The sequence below is a fragment of the Phoenix dactylifera genome, unplaced genomic scaffold (assembly GCF_009389715.1).
Source record: "Phoenix dactylifera cultivar Barhee BC4 unplaced genomic scaffold, palm_55x_up_171113_PBpolish2nd_filt_p 000007F, whole genome shotgun sequence".
Lineage (NCBI taxonomy): Eukaryota > Viridiplantae > Streptophyta > Magnoliopsida > Arecales > Arecaceae > Phoenix > Phoenix dactylifera.
Window position 1 is genome coordinate 803,087 of NW_024067666.1, and position 16,300 is coordinate 819,386.

General features: G+C 41.7%; 1 protein-coding gene across 2 annotated transcripts; it reads left to right on the forward strand.

The window, feature by feature from the left end:
* The first annotated feature begins 5,929 nt into the window (after positions 1-5,929).
* Positions 5,930-7,866, forward strand: LOC103705363 (putative S-adenosyl-L-methionine-dependent methyltransferase MAV_4444). Of its 2 annotated transcripts, XR_003385333.2 has the most exons (3): positions 5,930-6,432; positions 6,511-7,205; positions 7,290-7,866. XR_003385333.2 is itself a non-coding variant. In XM_008789040.4 (2 exons), the coding sequence occupies exons 1-2, from the start codon at positions 6,042-6,044 to the stop codon at positions 7,149-7,151; spliced, it is 1,032 nt and encodes a 343-aa protein (XP_008787262.2). In that variant the 5' UTR covers positions 5,930-6,041; the 3' UTR covers positions 7,152-7,862. The 2 variants fall into 2 exon arrangements, 1 of the variants encoding a protein (XP_008787262.2); XM_008789040.4 differs by having other exon boundaries at positions 6,511-7,862.
* Positions 7,867-16,300: the final 8,434 nt, after the last annotated feature.

The window sequence follows — 16,300 nt, forward strand, 5'->3', positions numbered from 1 at the left end:
CTCGATTGGAGACATAAGATTCCATAAGCTATCAAATTGGGCTGGGGTTATGAAAATAGACCTAAGGCTTTCCATATTGAATTTGAATTTGGATGCATCTACACCCCCGGAAATCCAAAATCCAACCTACTTATGTGTGTGTGTGTTTATATATATATATTGGCACAACGGTGGCTCACACCCTGCGGCTGTGAATGCGGCCAACAAAGTCAAAAAATCAAAGGCTACTTAGGGACTCCAGCACCGCCCCGTGGGCCATCTAAATGAAGCCACCAAAATGCTGAGTCTCATAAGAGGCAACCCAGTTAGTAGCCCCATTTGCCTTTTTGTAGACGTGCATGGCTTGGTGAGATACACACTCTCCTAATAGGCTGCGGATATCATGGAACAGCGGCCTCTCCTCAGCCATGCTTCCTCGACCCCGGACCCACTCAATCATTGTGGTCAAGTCTCCCTCGAGGATGATGTTGTCTGCGCCCAGTACTCGGCTCGCATAGATAACACCTTCCCATGCAGCTCTGAGCTCGGCACCCGTGATAGACATGTCATAGATCTATTGTCCCCTGCCACCGCTAGCCTAGTATCGTGGTCTCTAATAACAAAACCCACATATCTGTGGGTCCCTCCCTCGACAACACTGCCATCGAAATTCATCTTGACATAGCCAGAGGGTAGGGGCACCTAAAAAACAAGCACAATCTTGGATGCTGTAATACAGAATAAGTGCCCTAGGTTTCTCCAGCTAACTCAGCAGGTAAAGCGACACTGATGCCCAGAAACTCTGTCGCGTGCATAAAATCTATGTCCACCACCACCCTCGGATGTAAGCCTCCGTCCTCAAAGACCCGGGCATTCCTGTCCAGCCAATTATGGTAAGCCAGGTAGGCCGCTCGCATCCCCCTCTCCTCATCCTCCGGACCATGCATCGAGGACTTCAGGAAGTCCAGAAAGTCCCCAATAGATGCCCACATCTGTCGATGGTTGGGGAAGGCCGAGGCGCTCCCCCAAATTTGGCTAGCCCGTGGGCACTCGATGAGGGCATGGTAAATGATCTCCTTCACCTCCGGGTGCACTGCACACACTGATAGAATCTGCACTCCCCTCCTCAGTAGCATGCTTTTGGTCAGGGGCGGCCCAATACATCTGGGGGCCTAAGGCGAATTCAGTAAATGAGGCCTCTTTTTTTTAAATAATAATTTTTTTTAATAAATATAAAATACTTAAAAAAATGTTATGGAAATAGATTGTTGTCAAGTACACTATTTCAACAAAGATGCATGAATCTAATAAAGGTAGACAAAAAGCCTCTGCAGTTTAATATAATTCTTGAATGAAAATATTAAAAAAATACTTAAAAAAAAAGAGCCCATGAAACTATTCTTGGCAATATTGTTTACCATGTGAAGCAAGAGCAGAATAGGAAAAGGTCATCCCATTGCGCTTCACAACCTCTGAAAGTAGGGTCATTATGGGAAATTCACTCCATCTAATTAATAAAAGTCCCATCCCACCATCCCCCCTTCAAGTGAGTACCCAAGCAGCCACAGCAACATCAACGGCACGGCAGCCATTCAACACCCCCCCCCCCCCCCCTCCCTCCTTCTCTCTCTACCCTCCTTTTCTTTTGCTAAAGACCATCTCCCCCTTCAAGTGAGCACCGAAGCTGCAACTGCAACATCACGGCACAGCAGCCATTCAACCCCCTCCCTCCTTTTCTCTCTCTACCACCCAAGAGGGGAGAAGAAACCGAGAGGAGAAAATTAAAAGAATCTCCTCCCTCCAAGAAGTCCATCTCCAATCCCCCTATCTTTCTTCCTGGTGGCCCAGCTGGATCAGGAGTAATGACTTGTGAGGGAAGAAAAACCAAGACCAAAACCAAAAAAGAGAAGGGATGAAAGATAAGAGTGGCTTCAGGCGTGTATGAAGCCAACCAAATCCCTCTCTCTCTCTCTCTCTCTCTCTCTCTCTCTCCACCCAAAACAAAACTACTGTCCCCAACTTTCCCAATTGCCCCTCTGCAGGCCAGGAAACCCTCCACCTCCCTTCCATCAAAGGGGAAGACTCGTAGCCAGCTTCTGCTCCCGGAGGCCTTCCATTGGCCCGAGGCCTTAGGCGACCGCCTCGATCGCCTAGGGCTCGGGCCGGCCCTGCCTTTGGTAGGCAAGCACCTCATGCCACCTTCCAGAGAAATCCAGGCGCCCTCTAGCTGTTGTGCCGGAGCCCTCCCGACCAAGCCATACAAGTTCCGAGCTTGAAGTTCCACTCTTCCAATCAAGCTCCACACTCTTCTGTCCGTTGTCTCCCCAACCGAGGTCGGTACCGCCAGAACCCCCTCAGCAAGCTGCTCTCCGAATATATGCCTAACAAGGGCCTCATCCCATCTCCACTTCTCTGGAATAGAGATCGCAGACTCTGCGCCTCTCCAACTCGTCATGGTCAATCATGGTAGGCCACCCCTGCAATGGTACCTCAGAGAGCCACCTGTCCTTCAGTACCCTGATTGCTCTTCCATCACCAATCTCCCATTTGATCGTCGGTACCACTATCGGGGTGCAGGCACAAATCTCTCTCCAGATGAAAGAGGACATGTGCCCAGTGCGAAGGTGAGAAGATAGTGCATGGAGCCCATACTTCACCCTTAGAAGCGAACCCCAAAACTCTAGCAAGAACTTGGTTACCAATCTGATCGCTAGTAACTCCCGACACTCCACCAGTGACTGGACTCCTTGCCCACCTCTGCTGACCGGCTGGCAGATAATCTCCCAAGCCACCAAGTGAATGCCTCCTCTATCGCCATGCCGCCCCCAAATAAATCTGGAGGAGAGTCGCTCCATACATCGCAGTACTGTGATTGGCACCAAAGTATTGGATAGTAAATAGATGAGGATAGAGCTCAGTACTGTGCGGCACAAGATACAAATATACATCATACATACATACACATAAATATATAAACATTACACATATATGTTTCAATATATATCTATTAATTTTATTTTAATTATAAAATAAAAAATAAAAAACTAGTTGAATTATAACTTATCTTGTTCTGCCAAATTTCTATTCATGTCATTTGCAGCAATTTTTTTAAATATATTTATTTAATATTTATAATAAGCTTGATTATTGTAAGATCTTTTTCATTTTTATGTATTAATATTTTATGTATGTTTAAACACCCTCCTGTAGACACAATTTTTTATATTTTTACATCATTATTTTATGCTCCATGATTCATGAGATATCATTTTATGTGCATTAAATAATTTTAAAAATAATTTAAAATGCAGCAAAATAACTTGTTAAAAACTATATTTTTAATCGAAACTTGACTCAATACTTGACCATATTTTAATCCAATATTGGATATGGTTATGGAGTTTTAATCAAACTTGAGGTTGGATTTGGATATCGTGAATATACTTTGGGTTGCTGATATGGGAAGACCTGACCAAACCCAACCCACTAATTCTCATAAGCGCCAAGCTTTAAAGATTAGAAAGCAAGCTGAATCAACTCATCATTCAATCATCCGATTCCAGTAAGTCACACAAAATTCTCGCGTGCCACATGCTAAATGAAATTTTTTTGTGTACATAAAACAAAAATTGCAGAGCATTACTCTCATTATTTTAACATTTTAAAAATGGGGTTGCACTGTATGATATTTCCAATATCAAATCTTAATGAAATACTTTTTGTTACAAGGAAAATCCAGTTCTCAAAAATTGTTGTTGATCATCCATATAATTCAACTTTCCCTCTAGTAGTCTAATTCACCTAGAAAATTATAAAAACAAACAAGTCCTTGCTTAAGGGAATTGAAATCAAATAAGTCTCCATTTAACCAAAAGAGTTCTTCAGAGGTTTAAGTCTGATCATCAAACATCTTAAGGAACATATTTATCTATTCTGACAACTATAATCAAGTAGGACAGGCAATTTATAAAACTAGCAATTGCAAAAAAAGAAAGAAATTCTGATTTTCATGAATGTATCTATATTTGAATAATTTAATACATCTGCTCTACCGAAAAAAAAGAAAAAAGAAAGAAAAAAGAAAGAAAGAAAGCAAGCAAGAAAGGGCAGCATCTGCATCCCTGGGCCAGCAAGCAAAACACTAGACTAGACTACAAATAGGGAAACAAGCCGGAAGGCCCAGACAAAGAGCCTTAAAGCCGTTTCACAACCACCCAAACCAATCCCGCACATGCGCTGGGGACAAAAACAGCTGAAAACAAACTTTGGCGTGGCCTAAACCTTCCAATCCTGGACCCTGGTTGAATGGTCTTCTGAAACTAGGCTAAATAAAACGGCCAACTTGTCTTCAAATCCAACTAAACGACCATTTGTCAAGCTTCAGAAAGCGAAAGCCATCCAATGCCTTCTCCACGAGCCTTTGTTTTCTCTTTTGGAAGAAGAAGACAAGCAAACATAGGGGCCCAACTCAACCTTGGCCACAGCAGGTACTCTCATAGCCAGCATAGATATCATGCAAATTTCTTAGTGTCTGCTAACATTACTCTGGAACGGGACTTTAAAATAGTCATTACCTAGATTTACCGCCCATGATAACTGTTGTGGGATGGGGTTCCCAGTTTAGTCCCACATCGGCTAATCAGCGGAAAGGTCTGTACCTTAAATGGGGGGCTCAATAGCCTCTTCTTACCGAGGGCCCTTTTGTGGGACAAAACCATGAGGGTAGGGGTAGTACCTTCGCGGACCCCCGCGCCGTTAGGGCTCGGGACTGCCATTGGGCAAAGACCCTGGGCGACCTCCCGGAGACCCGAAGCGGCAATCCTAGAGCGGACAATACCTCGGGAGGGACGCAGATGCTTTTCCTGCTCGGCCGGGGTGAAACCCCGCAACAGTTGGCGCTAGAGGAAGGGCCCCGGCCACGCACAGACCTTCCCGCTGGGGGGCTGTGTTGTGGGATGGGGTTCCCAGTTTAGTCCCACATCGGCTAATCAGCGGAAAGGTCAGTGCCTTAAATGGGGGGCTCAATAGCCTCTTCTTACCGAGGGCCCTTTTGTGGGACAAAACCGTGAGGGTAGGGGTAGTACCTCCGCGGACCCCCGCGCTGTTAGGGCTCGGGACTGTCATTGGGCAAAGACCCTGGGCGACCTCCCGGAGACCCGAAGCGGCAATCCCAGAGCGGACAATACCTCGGGAGGGACGCAGATGCTTTTCCTGCTCGGCTGGTGTGTGGGCTGCTGCCGGGGTGAAACCCTGCAACAATAACATCTATTATCTTTTTGAGGATTTGAAGAACCCGATCTCTACATTCAGACTCTTTAAGGCAACTCAAGTTTACATAAAGGCGAACAGTGTTGCAAATTATGTAGCTTTTCATGTTGAGAACACCCTCGGGGGCCGGTGCCCCAACAATTGTATGATTGATGTGTTTCGATACTGGTGGATGTATTTATGTGATGGATGTGTAACCATACCATTTTACCACCAAAAAAAAAAAAAAAAAAAAATTTCTGTGCGCGCCTGTTACTTTCTTTGCTCCAGGTTTCATTTACTGCTTACTCTTTAAGCATCATATGCAACGGCCTGCATTCACAGGCAAATTACAGCACCAAATGAAGCTTTCCAACAGTCCAAAGTTGCAGATGCTCGTCATACCTTTTGTCTTGTTTCGGTTGAGCACTTGATATGACCATATCAAAGCGCGTATGGAGAGGAGATGGACAGAAGAAAGCCACGCTATATCCTATGAAAATCTCCAATCAAGGAGATATGGACCAACTAATGGATGGCCCAGATTGATTGCAGTGCATAGTCCTATCTCAAGTACGGCATATCCATGCCCGGCATGCACCCCCGTGTAACCTTCACCTTCTCCCAAAAAGAAAAAAAAAGGTGGGATTTTGTTTTCAAAATGTATAGTATGGGTGTGTGTGTGTGTGGCTCTGTTTTCTTATCTGTTCCAGCTCCTCCTAACAAAACCCAACACTCAATTTAAATCATGCTTCTTCCTCCATCTCTCCTACTGCTCCACCGCATTTCTAGTCCCCGCTCCCCACCCCAAGATCATGTCAGAAGAAGGAAGACTTCGAGGCACGGCCGTGGACTCGGTATGGCCGGAGGAGCTCAAGTTACCAGAGCTGCTCAAGTCGGAGACAGTTCGATCGATGCATGCAGCCATCGGTCATGAATGGGATCCACTCCAACGGTCTGCATGCCAGACTGCAGCAGGACGAGCGCTGTGGAAAAACGTGATCCACGACCCAGTGGCTGAAGTCCTCGCAGGGGAGAGCTTCCTCCGGAGCCTCTACGAGAAGATGAGGAAAGACCAGCTCAGCAATGCCCCGGAAGTCTCAGGTGTGATATTAGCAGTCCGAACCTTGTGGTTCGATTCCAGGATTGAATCTGCAATCAACTCCTTTGAAGGTGGAAGAGCTCAGGTGGTTCTTCTAGGTGCAGGTCAGCGATTGCTTCCAAATCTAGTTTTCTTCCAATGCATTCATCCAAAGATTTGAATAAGAGTGATTACCTCCTCAGGAATGGATGCAAGAGCCTACCGCCTAAGCTGCCTGAAGGAATGCAATGTCTTCGAAGTAGACTTCCCTGACCTCTTGCAAACGAAAGCTGCTCTTATACAAGAAGCAATACGATCAGCAGAGCACCAGCAAATTGCGATGACAGCAAAGTCTTTGATCAGAGTGGCTGCTGACATCAGAGATGGTAACTGGCTCGAGAAGCTCCAGAGGTCTGGGTTTGTTCCTGGGAGAAACACGGTATGGGTACTCGAAGGCATCCTCTATTACCTTCCACATATCATTGCCATGCAAGTCCTTCAGTCTATAGCTGCTAACTGTGCCTTGACACCCACCGTCCTCCTTGCGGACTTCATGAACAAGTCCTCTATCTCCCTCTCCCATTCCACCTTCCAATTTTACAGCGATTGGCCCGATCATCTGCTGCCTACTCTTGGGTTTTCCAATGTCAAGCTTTCACAGATAGGTGATCCTGACGCCCATTTCGGATTGCTGCATGACCCCCAGAACCTGTTCAACAAGCTAAGGAACTTGCCCAGATCCCTACAGACCCATCCAGAGGATGGAACACCTTGTCGTCGTTTGTACCTGGTGGAGGCCTCAGGATTTCCAAACCAGGCTACAGCGCAGGAGATCAAAGTATAATTATTTTATAAGATGCACATAAAATTTGAGCCATCAGTAGAGTTTGGTAGACAGGTATCCCTCATTCCTTCTAGTAATTCTTGTGGCAGACTGCTTCAAAGTCAGATATCCTAATGTGTTTAAATATACTATCACTAGGATCTCGAATTCTTCATGTCTCCTCGGCAGGAAGAAATCGTAATGCTTACATTTGGCAGCAGAGCACTTACTTTTGGGCACTGAAGATGACTTCTTTCATCAGTGTGTCATAGTTCAGTGAGAATTTAATCATGAATATTTTCAAATTATTCTTACTATTTGGTTCTTATGCTGTAGTATGTAGCACTAGCTAAGATTTTTCAAAGTTTTCTTATTAAATTTTAATTCAAGAATAATATCTGCAATTAGTGAAACAAAAACAGAACAAAACTCGATTAAAAAAATTGAAATAAGATAGCTTAGAGGTGTCTTCAGGCATGACAGAAAGGAACTTGCTTGATGAGATGAAAGGAACCTTGGAATCAATTGCAGGCAACTGAAGGTCATGGGAGACAGTGATGATACGGTAGAGTGACATATATGTGACACTCCAAGCTCGCAAATTACAACAGCCTTGCTGTAAATGATAAAAAAAAGACATCTATAGCATTTCGACATATTGTACTAACAACATTCCTGACAATATCTATTTAAAACAAATAAATATATCTTGAAGATGTTGTCTTTGCTTAATCTATACATGTGTGCATAAATCCTGTTCTACTAAGGCATATTCTTATTTCTCCATTTCATTTAATAAGCAAAAATTATTACCAAAGAAAAATAAAACTGATGCCTTGGTTGTATTAAAGAGCAGGTGTGTTTCATTGAAGATATCACTCTGTTATATTAATTGCCATTCTGAGTTGCAAAATAGCAAGCCAGCATGCCCTATTAGCGCGTGAGGAGATATTCTAAGAACCATGTAATTACCTCATAGCTCAACTGGTAAATACTACAGAGTCGCAACTACTGAGGTCATAAGATCAGTAGCAGCTTAGACATTAAAACAAGAGTAGGTAGGTTTGGAATTTCAAATCATATTTAGAAGCCATATTGTGATTTGAAATTCCAAATCATTTTCAGAAGCCATATTTTAGGGGTCATTGCTTATTGCAATGGAAAAGGCTCGGGCTAACATGCGCAATGGCGCACACGGGTTCGAGTCCTGGGTAGCCATTTGTGCAAAAAATGCCAAAGTTTAGGACTGTCCTAGTTCGCCCCTCGTAGGACCATGGATTGTTGGGACCATAACTGGGCAATATCCTTTTTTTTCTGTTCAAAAGCCATATTTTCAATAAACTACACACCTACATATGTTAATGAACATTTTTCTTGGTAAGCAGACATTAGTGAACCCTCATAGACTACTTCTGCAAATGATGAACACCATCCAAGTGCCCTATGCTATAAGCAGAGTTTAGTAATCTTTAAACAACTGTGTAATATGCCAACTGATTTCAATAACATAAAATATACAGGGCTAGATATTGCCTGAAAGTTGGACTAGTAAAAGGGTCCTTACTGATTTTCTGTGTGTGCCAAGAAAAAGTGTGACTGGGATAGAGTTTGGAAGGTAAAAATGCATATGTAGGCTACCTGGTTCTCAGGTTGAATTTGGTTCATATTCAAGGTCAAAATCCTGAAATGGAAAGTCAATCAAATCGCTTTATGGCTGCCTTCATGCAAATTCTCTGACTTCCCCTTCTAAATGTCCAAGTAAGGAATCCTCAGTGGTAAGCCTTCCAAGGGTCTAGCATAAACCAAGATGCTATTCTGAAATAACTATTAGCAGTCAATATCTTTGTTCAAATGCCCTCTTTTTACATCTGGGTATAGTGACTGATGGATTGAATTTAAAGATAATTTTGTTCAATCACATAAAACACATGTATTATTGTAAGTTTGTACTACAGTAATAATTTCCATTCATTTGAAAATTTTCTAGTCTGCAGTGTCTAATTTTATTTACCACTTGCCCACCTTAACAACTTAGTCTGCTGTAGAATTTGCCACACTTCAAATGGCATCCCATTTGATCAAGACAATTGTCTTATTGTCTGCTGGAGTGACCTTTGAACCTGCTAGACTGAATCACAAAATCTCCTTAAGTTCTGCATTTCATGGATCCTCATGTAAGTTTCTAGCATTCCTTTCCATTTAACATTTTCTGCAAAGTAGTCACTCTACCATCTTCCAGAAGTATTTGACTACTAATTGTCACAGAAAGAGAAATGCTCAGTTCCAGTCATTAGCAGCTTTATTTTGAGTCGGAATGAGGTTAAAATCTCAAACTCGGCTCTTGAATAGAAATGGTAAGAATGACAAAAATAAGACTAGGTCGTTTCCAAAGTTGAGAGGAATTTATCGTCAGTATGCCAATGAATTGCTACGAGGCATTCTCATTTCTCTTCTTTCGAGATCAGATTCTCATTTCTCTGCACGTCTGCTGATGACTAAGAAATTGTGTCGAGGTCCAGGCTTGGACCTCTTGGTTTAGGCTTGTGGGTTTGGATGCCAGCAGTGATGGACATCCTCAGTTCTAACATCAAAGTGGCCAGATACATGAGGGACCTAGGCTTGTGGGTTTGGATGCCAGCAGTGATGGACATCCTCAGTTCTAACATCAAAGTGGCCATATACATGAGAGACCTAGGCTTGTGGGTTTGGATGCCAACAGTGATGGACATCCTCAGTTCTAACATCAAAGTGGCCAGATACATGAGGGACCACAAGACCTCAAATCACTTCAGAAGCAATAGCTAGAGTTTAATGCAAAAACAAGAATTGATGTCAAATTTGATATAGGAAATGGGTGTGGACCCATTGTTCTGCAATTTTTTCAGGGCAATACTAAGAGGACAAAGGGATATAAAGAGGTGGAAACATAAACAAATGGGTTCTGTGGACACATAAATAATAATGTCAAAGTAATGGAAAGGATCACCTAAGAGAGTCAAACACCCCAAGGCTCTCACTCCAGGTCTTGTTCTTCAACTAGAATGAGCTGCACCGAATCTTGAGGGTTCTTACTTTGTAATACAAAATTAGCATCATGTACTATGCAATGGTGCTCGTTCATCACCTAGAATGAGCACTAGGTTAGTCTCCTGCAGCTACAGAGCCAGCACAAGTGGGTTTGAGTGGAATCCACCAGACAGAAAAACTCATGAAGGAAACCTCAAATAACTTTTTTTTCTTTTTTCGATGAACAATTGTATGCAAAAATAAGGTAGATATTGATTATTTACAGGTTCTAGGCCGCTTAAATCAATTAAGCCTTGTTGGTGCCTCTAGAATCTAGTAGAACCTCAAAATACCATTAAAACAAAGGCTAAATAGACTCAAATTTAATAAAGCACATCAATGCGGCAATTTGAGTGTTCTATGGATTCTGGACTATCGAAAGCTTCTAATAGCTACATATGGTTACCAATTACTAGGACTCAAACAATGAGTCCTGGGTTTCTGAAAGCTGTGGCAAGTGATTCTAGCCGTCAACATCCACAGCTTCAACAGCACTAACACAACTTTAGTATTTTTTTCCAAAACTTCCTTGTCCCACCTCCATTGCAAGAATTCTAGACGCAATAGAAAGCTAACTCGATGATGGATGCCATTCAAGTGGTCTGCCATTAAAAATCTAAATATGGCTGGTGTCGAACATGACTTTAGTATCTTTTCTTCAAAACTTCCATGTCCCGCCTCCATTGCAAGAATTCTAGATGCAATGGAAAGCTAACTCAATGATGGATGCCATTCAATTGGTCCGGCATTAAAAGTCTAATTATGCCTGTCTTGGTGAAGCTATCTTTAGGAAAGATGTGCATGTTGATAGCCTTCTGGAGTAAATAGCACCTATAATGCTATAGCTACAAAATTTTAAGTTTGTCACGCCTCTGAGTCAGGGGTTCAGATGTGTGAGGCCTTATAAGCTGGTGCCAAGTGGATTTGACATGCTCTGGATCCTGCATTGGATCCCCTCATGCACCCAAGTCCAGAATTTGGACATCTTCTTGAACTTCCAGGCATTCTTGGGTCTAAACATCATCAGTTAATCATAAAGGGACCATCACTTGCATCACTCTTTGTAAGGGAAACTTTACAATCTTTACATGTCACAGAACAAACCCTTCCTAGAGAAAAAGAATCTGCCACTGTTAAAGGTCACTTATTGTTCATTTTATATCACCAAAATTTGAAGTACGTATCATTCATTTCCGAATTCCAGTTCTAGCATTTCCTGATTCTCATATCCACTGTCATCTCTCACTAGATGCCCATTCAGGACTAGTATAATTACCCTTATTCTTTTTTTGTTCTTGTCATGTTTGAATAGACTCTTTATTCTATTCTCATGTCCTACCTAAAGTGTGCAGGCAAAAAGATACTTATCTTCCTTCACAATGCTAAATAAAAATTAGTCTTTAACACCCACGTTCTTTACATCTGTAAGTATTACCGCACCCTTATCCTCACATCCCAACTCCATCAGAACTATAAAAACGCATGCACTGCAACTATCGTTTGCTTTATATCAATTTCATTTGTGGGCATGTTGTCTTGACCCTTCCCCTTTATCCCTTGTCACAGTTTGTGCCATATTGATAACTTGATCAGTTAGAATCCTGATATTCCAAGGGCAAGGCAAAATAAATTCTTTTGTTGGGCATTTTGTTCTTTTCTTATGCTTGTCCAATCCAGTTTGGCCTTGTGGGAGCCCAAATCCCTGGCTTGTGATTCAATAGAGTGCTTTTGCAGCAAGCACTTCTGAGGAAAGTTGCAGCTGCACTGTTGCTCAAGATCATTTAACATGAATCTTTGTTGGAGACCATTTAAGAGGTGCCCCATCAGTTCAAGGGTACAACTGTGCAAGATCAAGACAGTGTGCCACTGGGTATATGGAGAAGGAATTTATAATGCCTCATTAAATTTGAAGGTTCTTTGAAATATGAAAGAGGCCAACTTGGCGCATCTTCGACACATGGATATATCATATTTTCCTGCTTGGTTTTCTTGAGGAGAAAATATTCCAACATGCTAACTTCTCATCCACATTTAAAACATAGTTTGTGGTTTTTTTAATTTATACAATGTCATGTCATGATGAAATGAAGAGAAAAGGCAATTTCAAAATGCATACTGCTAAACAACTAGCATGCAAGCCAAAGTAATTACAATATCTTTCAGAAAGATGGCTGCCAAAACAATCTTTTCGGTACTTCAACTTGAAAAACACAGCAGAGACAACATGTCTTCAACAAATCTTCATCATTCATCAGAATAAAGGGTATAATCATATAGGAGAATTTTAACAAAAAATAGACACTCTACATTTGTCAGCATAAATTTCCATGAAAAAAATAAAATAACATAAGGAATGAAACATGATATATTGGGCTTGCTTCGTAGAGAAGCCAGAGTATATTAGGCCTGATGAAAAAACTGATTTGGTGCAGAAAACAAATACCTGAGCACTCAAGACACCAAAGATGAGTCTTAATTGTGTAATGATCAGATGTCTAAGCAGTCCTTAATCAAATTGATCAAGTGAAGAAATTGTATCCACTAACCCATCTTTCACCTTTTGTCTGCAGCGCAGAAAAGGTTTATGTATATGAGTCCATCCTTGTTAAGGCCGAATGATCAGAACTAAACCATAAGCGAACTATGAATTCTAAATCAATATACTCTTCAAGAAAACAACCCGTAACATAAGAGATATCACAATAGGGGGGTAATGTATGATCTGACAGTGATGGTGAGGATGATGGTGTTATTTTGATGATTAACAAGCAATTATTTAAAGCATGCTATAAGTTAAATTGATACTTCATTTATAAGTTCATTACTCTCAGTACATATGCTTAATTGAAAGTATATATATGGTCTTGTTCATTTGGATGGATCTAACCTTGAGATTGCAGCAAAGTGTGAATTGAGTCGACCCATAGGTTGATTGGGTCGACCCCGGCACTTCAAGGAATCATCTGGCACACTCCTGCAAAAACAGCACAAATGAACAGTGAGTTGGGTCGACCCAAGGTAAGCATGAGTCGACCCAACCTCCAAAGAACCTCAAAACACAAAGGAAAAATGTTCTCTGGATTCACTGAGAGGGTCGACCCACACAGTGGTTGAGTCGACCCAAGCTTGAGTCGACCCAAACCCTGAGAGGGTCGACCCAAAGGCAAGACAGAAAGACAGACAGAAATTGGTTCTCTGGAATTACTGAGAGGGTCGACCCAAATGGAAGACAGAAAGACAGACAGAAAATGGTCTTCTGGGATTACTGAGAGGGTCGACCCAAGAAGAAGTTGAGTCGACCCAAGTGAAGTTTGAGTCGACCCAAAGAATGGTTGGGTCGACCCAAGTGAAGGAAGTTTGAAATTCATGTTTCTGTGTTCTCTGATGAGGGTCGACCCAAGGAATGTTTGAGTCGACCCAAGGCCAAGTTGGGTCGACCCAAGGACAGGTTGAGCCGACCCAACCACGGGCTGAACAGTAACGGCTAGTTCTGCAGATGTACTTTTTGTCTTTTCCAAGGCTTGTAACGGCTAGTTTTTCAAATCTGACGGATGGGGCTTGACCAAAGAAGGTGGGAGGCTATTTAAAGGGCACTATTCATCAGAGAGAAACAACTTTTTGAGTGGAATATCAAAGCATACACAAGAAAACCAAAAGAGCCCTAATCTTCTTCATCAAGAGCTTCATCCAAGAATCAAAGAAAGGGATTGAGCACATTCAAAGAGGCATCAAGAGCTCCTTCCCCCCTTTGAAGAGTGAAGCATTCTTGGCAAAGAAGAGCAAGCGAACTTCAAAGCGATAATTTCTTTCTAACTCTTCTTATTGTTCATATTGTCTTATATGCTCATTTAGGAGTTAAATCTTTTATTTTCATTTGCTTAAACTCTTTGTAAAGGTTCGTTGGTAAGCCCGTAAAACCAACAAAGGTTTTTGGTGAACCCGTAAAACCAAAGTTGTATAGGTTCGTTGGTGAGCCCGCAAAACCAACAAGGTTCTTGGTGAGCCCGCAAAACCAAGTGTATAGGTTCGTTGGTGAGCCCGTAAAACCAACTAGGTTTTTGGATTGTGAGCCCGGAAAACAATCCAACTGTAATCCGCGTGATTATAGTGAAATCCCAAGGGTACGCTTGGGGAGTGGACGTAGGTGCTAAGGAGAGCACCGAACCACTATATATTGTGGTGTTTGCATTGTGCTTGTGCCTCTATTTTCTCTTGCTTTATCTTCTATATTGCATTAGCATAACTCACTCAAATAGCCTAAGAAAGCATCTACCGCACTTAACTAAGAAAGTTTTTAAAAGCACCAAAAGTTTAAAAGAAACCAATTCACCCCCCCCTCTTGGATTGTCACCTTGGGCAACAAGTGGTATCAGAGCGAGGTGCTCTAATAGTGCTCATTGATCTAACCATCAAGAGTTAAAGATCATGACAACCCAAGTGGGAGGTGCAATGAGTGAGGGGCAATCCACAAATAGACCACCTCTATTCAATGGCACAAATTATGCATATTGGAAAGCTAGGATGAGGATATTCATTCAAGCTTCAGATTATGAGGTATGGCAAGTAATCACTAGAGGACCTCACACACCCACACTCAATATAGAAGGCACTATCATACCCAAACCAGAAATGGATTGGAACGAAAATGATAGAAGACTAGCACAATTGAATGCAAAAGCTATAAACATACTTTATTGCTCTTTAGATGTAAATGAATTCAATAGAATATCCACTTGCTCCACTGCCAAAGAAATTTGGGATAGACTTGAGGTCACACATGAAGGGACCAATCAAGTCAAGGAGTCAAAGATAAATATATTAGTACATAAATATGAATTGTTTAAAATGGATTCTACCGAATCCATAACTGATATGTTCACTCGCTTTACTGATATTATAAATGGACTCAAAAGTTTAGGAAAATCTTACTCTAACTCTGATTTGGTGCGTAAAATTCTCAGGTCTCTACCAAGGAATTGGGAGGCCAAGGTAACCGCCATACAAGAAGCAAAGGACCTCAACGCACTGCAGCTAGAGGAGCTTCTAGGGTCACTCATGACCCATGAGTTGACAATGAGGCAAAACTCAGAAGATGAGGTCAAGAGAAGAAAGCCCCTTGCCCTAAAGACTACCACCCCTAGACAACAATCTGAATCAGAAGACTCAGATGACGATGAAGATATTGATGAGGAAGGGATGGCAGCACTTGGGAGAAAATTCAGAAAATTTATGAGAGGTAAAAATAGATTCCATAAAAAGAAGCCCTTCTCTAAAGGTAACTCAAACAAAGAAAAGGGTAAGGACAAAGAAAAGGAGAAAGAAACCCCTATTTGCTATGAGTGTAACAAACCCGGGCATTATAAGATAGATTGCCCAGATTTGAAGTGGATGGCAAGAAAACTGAAAAAGAAGAATTTTATGGCCGATTGGAGTGAGAGTGAGGATTCAAGTTCAGAGGACGAAGATCATCAAGACATGGCCCAAATATGTCATATGGCCAATGACGATGAGGTGTATCTTACAGCTGATAAAATGGAAAAACGATGGTATCTTGATAGTGGCTGTTCAAGACACATGACCGGTGACGAAGATCAGTTTGTCACTTTGGAACCAAAGAAAGGTGGAGTAGTTACCTATGGAGACAATGGTAAAGGTCATATCATTGGAAAGGGTAAAATTTTCATTGCTCCATCTATTTTTATAGAAAATGTTTTATTGGTTAAAGGTTTGAAACATAATCTTCTTAGTATAAGTCAATTTTGTGATAAAGGATTTAAAGTTACATTTGAAGCATCTGTATGCATTATCACAAATCCTAAGGATAATAGCATTGTACTTATAGGACAAAGGCAAAGAAACATTTATTTAGTAGATCTTCATGAATTAGGTAAGAAAAATGGTTTATGCTTAATGACTAATGAAGAAAAGAAGAATGAAACTAGTTGGCTTTGGCATAGAAGACTAGGACATGCTAGTATGGAATTAATATCAAAACTAGTTAAGAAGGAACTAATAAAGGATGTGCCAAAATTAATTTTTGGAAAAGATAAAATATGTGGACCATGTTCTCTAGGAAAACAAACTAGATCATCCTTCAAATCTAA